The sequence below is a fragment of the Vombatus ursinus genome, unplaced genomic scaffold (assembly GCF_900497805.2).
Source record: "Vombatus ursinus unplaced genomic scaffold, bare-nosed wombat genome assembly UNPS02014870.1, whole genome shotgun sequence".
In the NCBI taxonomy this organism is placed as follows: Eukaryota; Metazoa; Chordata; class Mammalia; order Diprotodontia; family Vombatidae; genus Vombatus; species Vombatus ursinus.
In genome coordinates this window covers 10,582,857-10,600,551 of record NW_020954648.1, presented here as the reverse complement: position 1 = coordinate 10,600,551, position 17,695 = coordinate 10,582,857, and the positions used below count along the sequence as shown (strand labels likewise).

General features: G+C 38.2%; 1 protein-coding gene across 4 annotated transcripts in view; it reads left to right on the top strand.

The window, feature by feature from the left end:
• Positions 1-17,158, top strand: part of SLC37A3 (solute carrier family 37 member 3) — a 51,812-nt gene extending 34,654 nt beyond the window's left edge. For 2 of the 4 annotated variants that reach the window (XM_027842348.1, XM_027842350.1), the window contains exons 10-15: positions 3,521-3,662; positions 4,976-5,077; positions 5,697-5,744; positions 10,671-10,822; positions 13,749-13,814; positions 15,721-17,158. In XM_027842348.1, the coding sequence (XP_027698149.1) occupies positions 3,521-3,662; positions 4,976-5,077; positions 5,697-5,744; positions 10,671-10,822; positions 13,749-13,814; positions 15,721-15,819 (609 nt within the window). In that variant the 3' untranslated portion in view covers positions 15,820-17,158. Of the gene's footprint in view, positions 1-3,520; positions 3,663-4,975; positions 5,078-5,696; positions 5,745-10,670; positions 10,823-13,748; positions 13,815-14,609 lie in introns of all 4 variants that reach the window. The other 2 variants (XM_027842351.1, XM_027842352.1) reach the window with 2 other exon arrangements.
• The last annotated feature ends 537 nt before the right edge of the window (positions 17,159-17,695 follow it).

The following is a 17,695-nucleotide window of genomic DNA, read 5'->3' as shown; positions in this document are numbered from 1 at the left end:
CTGATTTTCTGTGTGGCCTGGTGTGGGCCACTCAATCTGTCCTTGCTTTTTAGTTCCACATTTTCCTTTACATATCATACTAAGTTATTTTCTTTTGAATTTTAGTGTGAGATTATGAAGCACATGAGCTTATTAGAATAAGAATACTTTATAAATATGAAGTAGTATTGCAGCTTTCCAAGTAACCTCAATGTTTACAAATGATTCGTTAACTATTAATTAGTTAATAATTATTATTTACCCTTTTCACCAGACAGTGGTAACAAATATTTTCACCGAAATTGTTAAGTATGAATTAGTGCATAAACAAATTTACATAATTGACTGGTGATAATTAAATGTGATAATATATGTATTATCTTTGCAAACCTTAAAGTGTTATATATGTAATTATTATTATTGTTATGTTGTTAGTGATGATAATATTGGAAATAAAATAGAAAGAGGTTTTTTTTTTTTTTAGGCCAGCTTCCCAACCCAACCACTTAATTTTGTTTTTTTTAGATATCGTCCCATTAGTCAACTCACACCCCTGCCTTCTGTCTATGTATAGTCCTTCTTACTGCCCTAAAGTTCTTAAGAGTTAAGTATCATCTTCCCCTGAAGGAATTAAACAGTTTAACCTTATTGAATCCCTTATGATTTCACTTTCCTGTTTACCTTTTTATGTTTCTCTTTGAGTCTTATATTTGAATTGTTTCTTTCTGGCTGCTTACAGTATTTTCTCCTTGACCTGGGAACTCTGAAATTTGGCTATAATATTGCTGGGAGTTTTCATATTGAGATCTCTTTCTGGAGGTGATGGGTAGATTTTTTTCAATTTCTATTTTACCCTCTGGTTCTAGAATACCAGGACAGTTTTCCTTGGTAATTTCTTGAAATATGATATCTAGGCTTTTTTTGATCATGGCTTTCAGGTAGTCCAATAATTCTTAAATTATCTCTTCTAGGGACTGCTGAGTGGCACAGTGGATAGAGCACTGGCCATGGAGTCAGGAGGACCTGAATTCAAATTCGGCCTCTGGACACTTAACTAGCTGTATGATTCTGATTAACCTTGATTGCCTCCCTCCCCCCCCCAAAAAAAACCAAAAACAAAAAAAAAACTCGCTAAATAAATACTTTCTTCTGGCTCTGTTTTCCAGGTCACTTGTTTTTCCAACGAGATATTTCACATTTCCTTCTGTTTTGTCATTCTTTTGATTTTATTTCTTGATGTTTTATGGAGTCATTAGCTTCTACTTGCCCAGTTCTAATTTTTAAGGAATGATTTTCTTTAGTCATCTTTTGTACCTCCTTTTCCATTTGGCTAAATCTACTTTTTAAGGAATTATTTTCTTCAGTGAGTTTTTGTACGTCTTTTTCCATTTTTTTTTGTGTGCTTCCTTTACCAAGCTGTTGACTCTTTTTTCGTGATTTTCTTGCTCCACTCATTCTTCTCATCACCCATTCCCAGTTTTTCCTCTACCTCTCTTACTTGATTTTTAAAATCCTTTTGAACTCTTCTGGGAATTCTTTTGACCCACATTTTTCTTTGAGGCTTTGTTTATAGTCTGACAAACTATTCTGAGTTTGTGTTTTGAGCTTCCTCGTCACCATAGTAACTTTATGTGGTCGAGTTTTTTTTGTTTTTTGCTTATTTTCTAACCTATTTGGTGACTTAAAGTTTAGCTCTGCTCCTGGGGTGGAAGGGGCCACTGTGTCAAGCTTCAGGTTTTTGTGATGCTTATTTTCAGAGCTAATTCTGGGGACCTGTAAGTTTTCAGTTCTTCCACGGTAGTATTACCTAAGGAGAGGTGTGGTCTATGAGTGACCACAAGCACTCATTTCCACCCTAGAACTGTGACCAGGATCCCCCACTGCCCTACATTTGCAAGCTCTAGAGTGCTAGTATTTCTCCTTACCCTGGGACTATGACCCAGGCCTGTGACCTAGATCCCTGTATGGCCAGTGTAACAGAGTTCTGCCCCCAGTGCCAGCAGAGTGTCCCTTATAATCTCCTTCTGACCAGTTGTCCAGGCCCCTTATCTTCTGTGGGCTGAGAGCTCCAGAAAGTCAGATGCCCCCAAAGCCCGGACTGGCTTGCTGGAGCAGGACATTACTGCTGGCTTGTGCTGGCTGGCTTACTGCTGCTTACCCAGAGCTGCCTGCACTGGGCTGTGCTCTACTCTCACCCCAGTGAGAGAAACCTTTCCTGTTGACCTTTTAAGCTGTCTTGGGCTGGAAAATTGTTTTACCCCATCCTTTTGTTGGTTCTGCTGCTCTAGAATTTGTTGTGAGGGATTATTTTAAAGTTGTTTGGAAGGGAATTTGGGAGAGCTCAGGCGAGTTCCTACCTTTGCTCTACCATCTTATGCTAAAATTTCTAAGTGTTATTTCCTGTCGGTTCACTCATTCATGTAATTTAAATTCAGAAAATGATTTAATTTGCTCATGACTAAATAGCAAACCCTTCTGCTATATTATATGTTCTTGACAGACTTTTGTTTCAGTGGCTACAGATACAAGGATATAAAGGGAGCCTAGTTAACCTCTATCCTTTGTGCTTGTGATAGCTGGTCTGGATAAAATGATGAGGATGCCTTGGTTTTGGCTGGGGCAAGGGATTGGGGACGGGGGAATAAGAGGTGTAGTGGAAGAGAGCTTTATCCTCTAATGATGGAATAACTGGCTGCTATGAAAAGACTATGTAGGCCGGATGTGCTCTGAACTTAACCTGCTTATTCATCCTACCTTCTCCTTGGATGCCAAGTGTTAGTTTTTTCCAGTGGCCACTATATTGGATATTGAAATCCTAGCTCTAGCCCTATTTTAAGACAATTGCAACTTTTTTTCACCCAAAGGAGAGCCACATGACAGAAATTTTGTGCTCGGTTTGAAGAATTGGCAATTTGTTGAATATTTGCATTGTAAGCTTTTAGAAATTATTATGTGAAAGTATTTTTGATAACTTATGTTTAGGTGGTTGACTTGTGAACTTCATTGTTTAGTCATAATATCCAAGTGTAGGTATTATATAAGCTTTTTAGGAAATAGTCAATCAAAATACTTGGCTACTGATAACAGAAGCACTAAGGTTTGCTAGATGCATTTATCTGTGGCACATGCTTGCTATGGAGTACATACTACTTGTGTGTGTGTGTGTGTGTGTGTGTGTGTGTGTGTGAGACTGATCTTTCTGAATCAGATATACGTATGCCATTCCCCAAAGGCTCAAACCACTGGTGTGTGGACTCTTCCTAGAAGCCTGAAGGAAGGTAGTGGGGAAGGCCAAATGTGAAATAAGCATGTGTGTGTATCCTGTGCTAGTGATGCATCACATTCTCATACTTCTCTAGAAACTGGGGAAGTAAAGGAGTGTTGGGGAAGGGTGGGATAAAAATAGACGAACAGGGATTTGTAAAAGTGTTTAATTTCTAGTGCTATTGGACCCAGATTCCCTTAACACCACCATATGAAAAACTACCAAGTTCCTTTTTTGTGTTTTATTTCTTATTGGTTGCTGATTATTTTTTTCTAGTATTCCCTGGCCTATGCTTGCTTGAAGTTAGTGAATTACTCCTTCTTCTTCTGGCTGCCCTTTTATCTGAGCAACAACTTTAGATGGAAAGAGGCTGAAGCTGACAAGCTCTCTATTTGGTATGATGTCGGAGGAATTGTAGGTATGCTTGGAAAATGTCTTTTATTTCTTGTACTATGTTTAAAAAACAAACTTCTGGACATCATTTAAAAAGTAAATTTTTCATTTCATGCCCTGTTTTCTAGAAGGTCTTCCCACCTCTAGAAAATAGTCAAATCCTGCTTGGGGGGGGGGGGGGGAGTCTTCAAGACAGGAATAGTAGAATTAAAAGATCCCTGTGGTTTTTTTTGTTTTTGTCTGTTGTTGATTAAACTATTCCTCTGTCTTAGCTTGTTAGGCAATTTTTTTAAAAATTCATATTGTTCTTTTAAATGTAGTGGTTCCCTCCCTCCTATCCAATGTTGTTTCAGAGCAATATAGTTAAATCTTTTTTTAGATCAAAGGTAGAATGATTATAATTCATTTTTTTTAGCCTTCTCAGAAAAAGGCAAAATAATGGTCCACTTACAGATTATAGGAGAGGGAATAAAATAACAACAGTGGGGAACCTTCCTCTGTGTTCCACAGGGCCTTCATTCTGCACCTTGTTTTTAACGGGGTGAGGGTACTGGGCTCAGGTAGAAGTAAAAACAGCCCATAATCGTAGGCAAGGGCCTCTTTTCATAACAGTTGAAACATTTTTAAAGGGGATTACTGATACAATTAAAGCAGATCATGAGTGCCCTTTAGATTATGTTTTAATCTAGAATTGTGATAAGTCAGAAAGTACTTTGAGCATATAAAAGGAAACAACTCCAGTGGTGTCCTGTTCCATTTCAACTGCTTACACCGACTCTTAGGCCACAAGCCGAAGGGTTAGTTTTGCTCCTGACCCATGATTTGAAGTAGTGCAGCCTAACCTGCCGACAAGGAAATAATTGGATGAATTTATCTTCCAGAACTTGAAGAAGGTGTTTGTAAAAGTTGGATTTGATGGGTGTGGGTCACTTCAGCCCACCCTGCATCCTTGGGTTATGAACAACCCAACCATAATTGATGCACTTACATTTCTTGCTTGGTGGATTTTTATTGAACTGAGTGAAAAATAAAATTCAGGAGGAATATGCATTTGCTTTAGACAGATAGCAATTAAGGGCATTGCTTTTTATATTGATGATAGTGTCCATCATCATTAGTATTTATGGGAACTAAACATCCTAGGAAATTTTCACAAAAGAAGTCACCTATGAAGAAAGCTTTCTAAGAGCATAAGACGTATTTTTTAGATGAATAGGTTATAAATGGTTCTAATGATGAGACTTAACAGAGAAGAACAAGATATAGACTAGCCAAAGAAGACACAACTGAATAAAATTGAGCATGTTGGTAAAATGTATATATTTTCTGTACTTGAAGGTGGAACTTTACAGGGCTTCATCTCTGACATGCTACAGAAAAGAGCACCAGTGCTAGCTGGAAGTCTGCTTCTGGCAATTGGGTCCCTGGTCGGATATAGCCGTGAGTATACCTTGCACAAAATGTGTTTTTCTGGACTTTGAAGAAAAGGTATTAGCCTCTAGTCTGAGGCCAGTTTGGGGGAATTTGCCTTGAAGCAGGCTGCTACACGGGGATAATGTAGTGCCTTTGCAGCTGATTGTAAATGTCTGGAAAAACCATCATCATGTAGTTTTGTTTTTGTCTCAGAGGAAACTAGCATCTCATCTGCTTTGTGGATTTTTTTGAAAGAGCTTTCTTGCTAGCATACATGCTTTGTTTAAGGACAGGCTCCAGAGAGTCAGCATTGCTGCCAATAAAACAATAAAAGGGCCAGAGGTCTCCAAAGAGGAGAAATGTAATTAGTAGGTGTGGTATATGTGGTTGAAGATAATGTTAAGGTGGGAAGAGAGCTCCTTCTTGGTTTATAGAAGTTTTGTTGCGTATGACTTCCAACAAGAGGCAGAAGTTTCCCAGCCAGAAAGTGTGGGGCGGGGGGGGGGGGGGGGGGGGGGGGGCAGGATCTTATCAGTTTACAATCTCTGCTTGCAAGCTTCATGGAGTGTTAGGTCTTAGTGCTGTTGAATTGTGGCAGATGGAAGTCTTAAAAGCCAGTGTGTTAACAGAACATTCTCTCTTGCAGGTTCTCCAAACAATAAGACTGTTAATGCACTTCTAATGACTGTTACAGGTATGGTATGCTTGAGCAAGCTCATTCTAATATCAATATTAGATAGATGGTAATTGGACTATGTTACAAGTTTATTTAATAGTAACTGTTGATTTAAGTGAAAAGAAAGATGTGTAACTCATCCAGATTATGGTTCTGCAAAAGTAAAATGATTTGTCCATTTAAGGCACAAGATTCCCATTGATAAAGGACTAATCTCTGAGTTAGTAGTTTATTGATTTGAAGATTTTTCCCAGATCAGTTATTGCTGCCACAGATGTTGATGTTTCAGGAGAGACACCAGTCCTGCTGTGGGCTAAATAAAAGGAAATAACCTGCTGGGGACTTGAAGGGAAGTCATCACCCTCTAAACAGGAGGTGGGGAGAGAGGGGGATGGAAACTACTAAAAAAAAACACACTCATAAAAGCTTTCTAAGTAGTTTCACCTTTATGGAGACAGTGCCAGAGAGTCTCAGAGTTCCTTTGGGAAAATTTAAAGTAGGCTTCTATCTCAAATGATTTAATGAAAAAACATTTAATTGTGTATTATTGTGTATTGTGTGTATTGTGTATAATTGTGTATTCAGATACTTGTGTTAGAAATGCAAATTTTTTTAAAAGAGACATTTTTTGCCTGGGAGCTTATGTTCTATGGGAAAAGCGTAAGTGGGGAGAGAAGTGACTAGGGAAGAAAATTTTATTCTAGAGAATTGGAAAGTGGAAGAGGGAAGTATATGGAAGGTGTAGCTGACAGATGGTGAGCTTGGGTTGCTGAAGGAGATATGGAGCTGTCAAGTATGATCTGGGGTTCATTCAAACTCTTATTATGAGGATATACCTTTGCAAGACCCAGATTATTCTGTGACTTCGTAGTTTTGTCTTTTGTTATTTTAAATCCAGGTTGTTGTTTTTTTCTGCTCTCAGTCTTATGTATGTCTTTTAAAAAATCTAAATGAATAAATTCCCTTTGCATCCACATCAAGGTCTCTAAACATAGTAGCCCCCCCTATTTCTTGCTCATTCACTTAGTGTCCCTAAACTTCTTTCCCAACTTTCCAGCCTTCCTGGCATGACCTTCCTTGTAGAATTTTAGACCATAGAATAATAATTATCCTACTTCTGAACATGTGAACTCTATTCTGTCCAAATCTGGGGCACATATGAAACAGTTCCCAACTTTCCTCTCCTTTCACAGACTCTAAGAGTAATGATTTCCCCTCAAAGTTCGCATCTTTCAGCCCTGGCAACCAGTTCCTCCATGTTAAAATACTGGATCAGTAGAGGTAGAAGGACCATGTCAGACCTCGTCACTTTCACTTAAATATACTAGGGAGGTTTAGTTCAAAGATACTCCTAGAAGTTAGAGCTGCAATATGTCTGAGAGATCTTCTAGCCCGGGATGGGGAACCTGTGGCCTTGAGGTCACATGTGGCCCTCTAAGTCTTCAAGTGGAGCCCTTTGACTGAATCCAAACTTCACAGAACAAATCTGCTCAATAAAAGGTGGTCATTGTTAGTGTTTTCTACTGCCCATATCAATGAGGTCCATGGCCCAAAACACACTCCCTCATTCTAGTACTCAAATGTTAGCAGATACACTTCTTGTCTCCCTTGATTCATTCACCTGCAGATGTAAAATTCTTATAAAGTTCTGGTGCATCTTCAACTTTAATTATCCATTAGTTAGCACATGACTTTGAACAAATTCCTTAATCTCTCCAGTCCTCAATTTCTTCATCTTTAAAATGGAGGTATTTTTCCAGGTCAAAAGTCCCAATCTGCTGTGAAGTAAGACAGTTATGGGTATAATAGAAACTGTCTGTAATTGGTATCTAAAAGCAAATCTATTAAAGTTAGGGCATCTCCATTACACAGATGTTGTGCCTAATCGCTTCTTACTTCAGAATAAGACAATAAGCAGATGAACAGTGGCAACCATGTACAGACATGTGCACTCTAGGCTTGTAACACCATCATGTCTCTCAGCAAGGCAAAGAGGGCCATGCAGTGGTCTTTATCCAAAGTGCTGAACTAACTGATTCCAGTCCACAAACTGCATGAGGAATTTTTAAGATAAGCGGCCACGTAACAAGCATGTGCCTCATTCCCAAAAACTCTTACACACACTTGCTTTGCCCCAGCCACAGACACAGCCTTCCAGGTACATCTAAGGCTCTCTTTCCCCAAGAGCCACCGACTCCTTGAGGAACAGCCTCTCTCTGTACTCTCTTAATTGCTTTTCCTGTATGGAATGCATGCTTCTCCCTTTAGATGTCTCCCTTCTGAAGAAGCCAAGAAAAAACTAGCAACTAGCATATGTTTCATATGAAGAAGATAGAGGATTGTCAGTGAAGCAGTCATAAGGTACTGCTGTTAAATTTATTTCAGGAGCTGTTGCATATTCTGATGGCATAGATGAGATCATATTGAAGCACACCCCAAGGACCTATCCAAACTATTTCATTTTATTGGAATTTTCTCATGCTATTGCTTAAAATAGGTCAGCTATCAGTGGCTTTGAAAGCATTTTAGTTAGAAAAGTTTTTGTAATTAAGTTTTTTATGGGGTTTGTGTTTGTGTTTTTGGGAATAGGGTGTGACCTGTTGGACAAACCAGTAGAATTTCCTGTTCTCTAATGAATGCTCTGAAGTGTATCTAACTTTTTTTTTTGTGCTTTACAAAATATGATGAGAGCAAGCAATATGAAAAGTGCCATGAAATCAACTTTTTAAGGCAAATTCAGTTGGAAATGTAGAAAGAAATCTTGGGTCAGTCAGTCAGTAAACAGTGGGGATGCTTTGCTGGAGTTTAGCAAACTGAGGGAGGAAGCCCAGGATGATCTGATAATTTCTTATTTTGACTAATTCTTCTTTTTTTAAATTAATTTATTTTTAGTTTTCAACAATCACTTCCATAAGCTTTTGAGTTTAAAATTTTTCTCTCTCCCACCCTCCTCCCTCTCCAAGACAGTGTGCATTCTGATATAGGCTCTACGTATACATTCCTATTAAACATTTTCACATTAGTCATGTGTAAAGAAGAATTAGAACTAATAAGAAGAACCATAAGAAAAAACAAAACAGAAGAGGAAAAAAAAAGTAAATAGTGTGCTTCGATCTGTATTCCAACTCCATAGTTCTTTCCCTGGATTTGGACAGCGTTTTCCATCGTGAGATTTTTGGGGATGTCTTAGATCCCTGCATTGCTGAGAAGAGTTAAGTCTGTCGAAGTTTTGACTAATTCTTCTTACTTCAGTGCCAAGCCCGTTTTTTCCTGTGTTGCTGGAGGGTGCTTTCCAGTGCCCTTTGAATTTTGGCAGATGTCTTCTAATTTTGGCCCCAGTCACCTTGCCCTGTTTAGGATTCTGTGCCAGTGGTTTAGGTAATAAGTGTTGTCATAGTTTATAGAAACTGCTGTGGGGGTTCTTTATATGTCTGGGTTTCATATACTCGGATTCGGATGGTTCTTAACTTCGGTATTCAAGGCCTTTCACAGTGGAGCTCCAAACTACTTTTCCAACATTATCTTACCCTACTTATTTTATTTTTACCTGTTTTCCAGCCAAATTTTTCTGCTTATTCTTCTTCAAACATAGCCCTTGTTTTTTTTACCCCTGTAGGCTCATAGGATAATAGGATCATAGATTTAGTGCTGGAAGGGACCCTGGAGGCCATCTACTCCATGCATTTACTCATGCCATTTTCAGTGACTACAGTGCCCTTCCCCCACATCTGTTCTTTTGGAGGCCCCATTCAAATGTTACCACTCTAATGTAGCCTTCTCTGAGTCTCATGGCTTATTATATCTTGAATTCATACTCCATTTTGTGTTATTACTTTCTTTGTATTTGTGTACATGACATAACATTCCTTTGCTTGTCTCATCTCATCCCCCCCCCCTTTCGACACACTCCCACCACATATACATTCTTTGAATCCAAAGACCATATCTTTCTTATATTTAACTGCTACCTTTGGAGCAAACAAGTCAGACAGCGTAACTGAAAAAGCATGATACTCTGGAGGAGAGACAGAAGACCCTACCTCTACTCCCACTCAAACCCTGATGGAGATATCCGAGGACCCTGAGCCCAAGAGTTCTGGGAATAGTAGTGACCTCCAGACCATCGATCCTGCTTCCAATCCACAACCCCGATCTGTGAAGAAGGGGCCCACCATCCTTGCCACCAACAATGCCAACTGCTGACCAGTTGCCATCAACAGGCAGGGCTGCAACTCCTACCTCCCTAGTAGCCACAGCTGCTGAAGTTCTGGAAAAAAAAGTTCTCATCACCAAAGTCTTTGGCACTGCCAAACAGTTCAACATGAGAACTGGATATGGTTTTGTCAGTGGAAATGACACTGAAGAAAATGCATTACCCTCTGCTTTGCCACTATACACCAAAGACCATGGGAACTCTCCCTCTGACTTGCAACTGAAAGCCCTGATATGTGTTGTCTTCCTTATTCAAATGTGAACTTAATAGCAAGGCTGTCTCCACTTTCCTATTTGTATTTCCAGTGTTTGTCCCAATGCTTTGTACATAGTCAGTGCTTAATGAATATTTTTTCATTTATTCATCCATGTTGTATCTCCCTTAGTATCCAGCAGAGTGACATGCATAGGGCCTCAGTAAGTGTTTGTTCAATTGGATTGGTCAGTTTGAGGAAAATAAAACCCTTGGGAAAAAAGAAGCTGGAGATGAAGGCACTGCCATTCTTGCCTTTTTATCTTTTGCCTCTGTTACCTGTTAGAAGATAAGGATGATATTTTGAGATTTTAAGGGTTACTGTCAACAGTGCCTACCTTTCAGAGTTGTGAAAAATAAGATAATATTTATAAAGCACTTAGCACATAGTAGGTGCTGTATAAATGCTTATTCCCTTCTTTCCTTTCTTGATTTTTTATTCTGTGACTTATCAGAAACTGTCCTGTTTATGTTTTCAGGGTTTTTCATTGGAGGACCCTCCAATATGATTAGTGCTGCTATTTCTGCGGATTTGGGTCACCAGGAGCTGGTACAAGGGAGCAGTGAAGCTTTGGCCACAGTTACAGGAATTGTTGATGGAACCGGGAGTATTGGAGCAGCAATGGGCCAGGTGAGATTATCAAAGGAAAATGTTTTAGTTTTTTTTTAATATATATAAAATTAAGTGTTTTTTTTTTTCATAAAGCTAAATCAAAAGCAACCTCCCAAAAAAACTTGCATATTTGACATTTCAGATAAATAAGTAATTAACACAAATCTATAAGGCCAAGATCAATTCTCAAATAAATAAGGGTTTGTGATACAAAGAAACTTATTTTCCAAGAAACCTTGGCATAGTTACCTGATAAAAATGACCTTTCTCACACACTTATGTCTCTTTTTTTATTATTATTCTTAATTTATTTTGAATGATCAACAATCACTTCTATAAGCTTTTGAGTTTTAAATTTTTCTCCCCCTCCCAGGTACGCAATCTGATATAGGCTATACATATACATTCCTATTAAACTTATTTTCACATTAGTGATGTTGTAAGTAAGAATTAGAACAAATAGGAGGAAACACCAGAAAGAGGAAACAAAAACACAGGAAAATGTTATTGTTAAAGCATGTTAAATATTTCTCTGAAGATGGAGGAATTCATCTTTACATTACAGTATATGATACTCCTGTAGTATCCTAGAGTTCTCCAACTTTTTAATCTTCGTGGGTGTCAAAAGCTTGTGGGGAAACCCTACTCGCTATCACCTTCTACCATAACAGTGCCACTTAGATATATCCCTCATTCTGTTCTCTTTTCCCCTCTCATAGGAAAGAATATTTTTTCATTTATTCATCCATGTTGTATCTCCCTATCACAGGAGCCTTCTGTAGCCTATTGTTCTTTTTTTTTTTCTAGCCTTTGAGAATGAGGTTCCCTCCTTCCTTGCAAGGCTGAACCCCTTTGTTTGTGCCTTTGAACTCATCTTTTCCCATCTCCCTCAGGATCTTGCCCCCATCAGTCATTCCCTTCTTTACCTGCTGGCCTCTTCCCTGCTACCTACAGATATATTTACCCTTTCCTTTCCTTACTTTTGAATTCACTATATTTTTCTTTCACTGCCAAACTCCTTGAAAAAGTCGTCTCTGCTGGTTGCCTCCATTTCTTTACCAATGCTCACTACTTAGTTCCTGTCTTGTTTCCAATCTCACAGCACTACTGAAATGACTCTAACAAAAGAGGTGTGTTTACTACTCTTCTGGTCTGTGAGTGACCACACGCATTCTTTTCTGCCCTAGAACTGTGACCAGGATCCCCACTCGCCTGCAGTTGCATGCTCTAGTGTGCTAGTACTTCTCACCCTAGGACTATGAGATTTAAAAAGATCAATCCCCAGTTCCATTAGCATACCCCCTCTGCCAAAACTTCAGTATGTTCCAAAGAGGAGCTCATCCAACCGCTGCTGAAGTTTGAAAAGGCTTATGGTTCCATGTAAAGATTTCTTTGAAACATTCTGGGCTAAGTGTGCATGTATGTATTTGTATGTCCTGCCTGTCTCTTTGTTCCTCCTTTTCCTTTCTTTCAGTGAAACTGGTTCATCACCACTTTATGTGGAATCGTTAGCCTTTTCAAATCTCAGCCCTGGGTAATGGGCTTTGGGTATCCACCTACTCTTTTTCAGATAATATTTACATAGCCTGCATATTATTACTAGATAAGCCCTATGTGTCCTTCTTGTCACAGAAATATTGAAAAATGTAAAGCAGGGGTGGGGAACCTGCAACCTTGAGGTCACATGTGGCTTTATAGATCCTTGGGTGTGGTCTTTTGACTGAATCCCAAGTTTTATGGAACAAATCCTTTTATTAAGGGGGTTTGTACTGTGAAGTTTGAATTCAGTCAAAGGGCTGCACTTGAGGACCTTACAGGGTCATAGGTGGCCTCAAGGCCACAGGTTCCCCACCCCTGGCATAACTTCTCTCAGAATTCTGAAGTTATTAAAACTCAAGACTCTACTGAGACTTTTAAGGCACTCTATGTAAGATGGTAGTGAAATCCTTAGTTCAAGTATTTGAAAAGTGAGAGACCTGTGCATATCCCTTGAATACCATTATTAAGTCATTACCCCAAGGAGAACAAAGAAAAAGGAAAAGGACCCATATGCATAAAAATATTTATAGCAGCTCTTTTTGTGGTGGCAAAGAATTGGAAATTGAAGGGTTGCCCATCAATTGCGGAATAGTTGAATAAGTTGTGGCATGTGAATTTGGTGGAATACTATTGTGCTGTAAGAAATGATGTAGTTTCAGAAAAATCTGGAAAGACTTATACGAACTGATGTAAAGTGAAATGAGCAGAACTAAGAGAAAAATCTATATAATAACAACAATATTATAAAGATGATCATCTGTGAAAGACTTAGTAACTGGTCAATGCAATGATCCAGCACAACTCTAAAGTACTTTTGATGACAAATACTTTCCACCTCCAGAAAGAACTAATGGACTGAGTGCAAATTGAAGTATATTTTTTTTCCTTTTTTTTTTCCTCATTGTTTTTTTCCCCTTGAAATATGGCTAATGCAGAATTATGATTTATATAACTTGTGCATAATGGGTTTCATATTTCTTGCCTTCTCAATGGATAAAGGAGGGGAGGTGGATGAAGGGAGAGAATTTGCAACTTAAAATTAAATATAAAGTTATTTTTGAAAAAGTAAAAGACCTACCTCTAAGCCTGGGAAAGGTTTTGTAATGTATTTTAAGAGAGGAAAATAGTTGTCTGAAAATGTTCATCTTGTCCTCCTGTAGGGTGAAGTGGATCAAAGGTAAGCCTTTTCAACTAATAATTGTTACCTATCATACCTGATAGGAGACAATTGGGTTAGGAAAAGGCTTTTGCGTATGCATTGAATTACTAGGCTCTCAAAACTGTGCATTAATAGAAAACTTCACTGCCTTTAATCCTTTCAAATAGTTGTGTTTGATCTTGTTTTAGTCATTCAGTTTTATTAATGGATGTGCAATCATATTGTGATCTGTTCTTTTATGTTCAGTTTTTAGTGTCTTTGATTCAGGACAACTTAGGCTGGATGTGGGTTTTCTATTTCTTCATTTTAATGGTAAGTGTATATATTCTTTACTAATTTTTTTGAAATTTTGTTTTGTCTTAAGACTATATTTTAATTCATGCAAGGAAAGAGAACTGATTTTTTTTTTCTTAAACATTCATTTGTAAAAAAGTGCCATATTTAACAGTCCATAAGATACCTCTTTTTTTCAGGGGAAAAATGGGCCTGTATTAGCCTGCATTTTGTAGTCCATTCAGTGTTGGATCTCTGATTCAAGGAAAATCAACAATAGAAGACAAAGTAGCGTCATTGATTATTAAATTACTCAGGATTATCCACTGGTGAAAGTCAGTTATCCCTAAATTCTCATATTAACAATCTACTTAGTCTAGGTATAAATAGCTAATTCAACCTCTGCTTATGGTCAGCACTGGAAGCTTTATTGAAGCTAATAATACTAGGGTTACAATATTAGGATAAAGATGGTGGTGGGCAATGACAGTGGGTAGAAAAATTACACTGTGTTTCTATGCTGTCTATAGAAAACACTTTACTTCCATGTAGTATCTTTCAGTGTCTAGAAGTTGGCACTCTCTTAATACCCTACTTCTAGCAAGGGCCATATCCATGGAACTTGGTCTCCTTGTGTCATCCTTTTAGTGCTCCTGGTGGAAAGAAAACAGGATCCATGATTTAAAAATCCTTTGTTCAGTCCTAATTCCACCAGTGATCTGCTGTTTGGGCAAATTATTTTCTTTTTCTGCCCCAGATGGAGTTTTCTATGATATTCTAAGAGAAATTAGTTTAAAGTGTTTGTGTTTTTCTGAGACTGTTTTCTTTTCACAGACAAGTTGTACAGTTCTGTTCATCTCACCGCTAATAGTGAGGGAAATAAGATCTCTTGTGTTCAGAAGATAAGACGTACGTTGAGTGAATGACCATTGGCCCTGGGAGAGAGGCTGTTGTAGAAAAAACAGAAGGACACAAACTGGGCTGTTATTTCATTTTAACTTCTTCTAAGTCACCATATTTGGAGGAAGTTAGTTGATGGGATAGAGTTCTATTCCTGCCTCAGACTGGGGCTGAGTGACCCCAGGCACATCACTTAACTTCTGTCTACGCCTGCCTCTAGGAGTTGTTGGGGGGATTAAATGAGATAACAAAGCACTATGTGAATGGTAGCTATCATTGTTATTGTTATTGGAGGAAGGGGAAATCATCCAGGAATGGCTAATTCAGCATTATCAGCCGCTGGAGGAGCAGACTCTGAGCAGCCCCTAGACAGAGCAACCATCCACACTACAAGAATGGACCAACTGACCTCTGTGGCCACAGGATGTTCCGTTTTAATTTTCCTGCTCTTCTGGACCTTGTTCAGGTTCAGACCTGTCACCTTGATAGCTGTATCTCTTCTCCAGCAAACAACACTAAACCTTGAGTTTTCAAGTTCAGAAAAAGTGAAGATGAGGAACCGTGGTTTTTATATCAGTGAGCTTCTTCAGCGCTGTGACTTGCCATGATTCTTGTCCATGGTGGCAGTGAATTAAAGGAACAAGTGATTCTGGAAGCATTCTGTTCTGATCAAGTGCATGAGTTGGACTTGAGAATTGTTTTAATTCTTCCTTGGTTGAAAAATTCCTCTGGCATTTCGGTTCTTAAGGAAAAATGATACAACATGCTTAATAATTTAATCACCAGCTCTCTAGCTTTAATTCATTCTTATGGCCACTCTTTCAATCCATTTGGCTTTATTAAGAATTACTTTAACTCCTGGAAGTACTGATTAGCCTTCCTTTTCAAGGACTTATAAGGTAGATTAATTATCTTGGACATTCCGAAATATAACTAGCAACTGAAGTATGTAGTGGCCCAAATTTGCTGCCAAGGAACTTTAATAACTAATGTAAATGAGTTGTAATCCTCAGCCCTGTTATTAAGAGATTGATCTCTGTTCCAGGTGAGCTCCCTAAGCCATTTCAGCAAAGAATCAGACTTGGAAAGGAGTCAGGGACTTGGGTATGGAAAGGAGCCTGTGACAGTTGAGAATCAACATTAGAAAAGTGGTAAGGTCTGGGAGGCAACTGTTTTATAGAAAAATGAAAACCATCTCCAAGGACATGCATTCTGTGGTAGTCATCAGCATTAAGGGTTGGGGGTGGGGTGAGTGGGTTAAATTATGTAAACTAGCTAGCTAGGGGGGAAACGTGCAATTTTTGAGGTATTTCTGATTATTGAATTGGTTAGGGAGCAGTTTTCAGCCTCCTTATTTTCTGTAATGTGCTGTATTTATGGTTTTGGAGAAAGAATCACTTATCAACCAGATTTCTTAATCAGTTTGTTACTTATTGCTGACAAAAAGGGAAACCTTCTTCGTGGGCTAACAAGGGATGGAAGTCATGGGAAGAGAAGAATACACTGACTTTTATGTATTTTTTTTTTTAATTTTCAGTTCGAAATTCTCTCCTTCCAGTCCCTGTGCCATCACTGAGAAGGCAAACAATACTATACCCCTATACCCATTATACGGGTGATGACTTTTATACTTTTAAAAGTATATAAATTAGTGGGGTTTTTTTAATTTATGTATTTAAGCATTTCATTGTGTGAGCTGTAAGAATTAGAATGTTATTAGTGCCTTAAGATTCTCTGGGATATTGAATGTTGCCCAGTGATGGTTCTCTACCATGTTGGGAGGATTCATGGCTTCTCCATTAGTACACAGACAAGTAACAGCCTCATTTCTGTCATGTTGTTTGAGAGCCTTCCTTCCCCTTTGTTTAATACTGGGCCTATTTTCAGCTAAGTTTAGATAAATTGCATACTTTGAATTTAATTACAGGTAGTAGACCAACCTCTATCTAATCTTTGCTTCTTTCTAGCATTTAATGTAGAGAATTTTTTCATGAATAATCAGCAGTATTTCGGGACCTATATTATCCCTTATTTGTTTAATCAAATCTTAACCCTTGTGGAAAATTAAAGATGTGTAATTCTATGTACTTCTGATCCAAATGTATCACTGAGAGGTTTTTGTCGTGATATGAAATAACTTATTTGGTCTTACACAATCTGAAATGAGGGATACGTTTTAAAGAATGTGTGTATACAAATGTATATATGAATTTATAAACATACATGTATACATGCATGAACCTTTTACTTCCTATTGTTTTATCTCTCTTTAGGAACTATGTAGCATAAGAAAAGCCAACGATAAAATGCCTTCATCCTTTGCTATACAGAAGGTTCTCAGATACCTGTTATTGAAACAAAACTCCTAATCTTTTTAAAAATCTGAAGCAGCTTGGGGGTTTCTTCAAAGGATCAGGGTGGGGGAACATTCTAATAATGTTAAGAAATGAGGTCACATGAATAAATTTTTTTATGAAATGAAATTGGTATTTGTGTTTCTTTCTTGAGAAAATTAAGACTTTTCTTTAAGTTCATTAGTTTTTCCCCCCGCATACCCCTCTACTTCTTTTATCTTTGCTTCTTCCATAGTCTTGGAGGAAGGCAGTGTTCTTTCTTCTGCTTTCTAACTCTGTCTTCCCACACTTTGTTCAGGCCCAGATTTTCCAGATTGTTAGGCTTACATTTTTCAATTTATTCTCTTTGGCGGTGATGGTGGGGGAATCTCCTGGCTGATAGATGTAATGGATTCTTTAAGACTAGTGTTTGGCCTGCTTTTTATTGTGAGATTACTTTCCCAGCTGCTTTTATCTGCTAAGAGGTCTAAGTTATCTTAACTAGGTTGTCTAAGATATTTACCTTAACCAATGCTTGAAATCACTTGTTCTGTGAAGTTTGGATTCAGCCAAAGGGCTGCACTCAAGGACCAAAAAAGCCACACATGGTCTTGAGGCCGCAGCTTTCCCCACTCCTGGAATAGGCAGTAGGAAAAAGATCAAAAAGATGTTTTTAAAAGGCCAAAA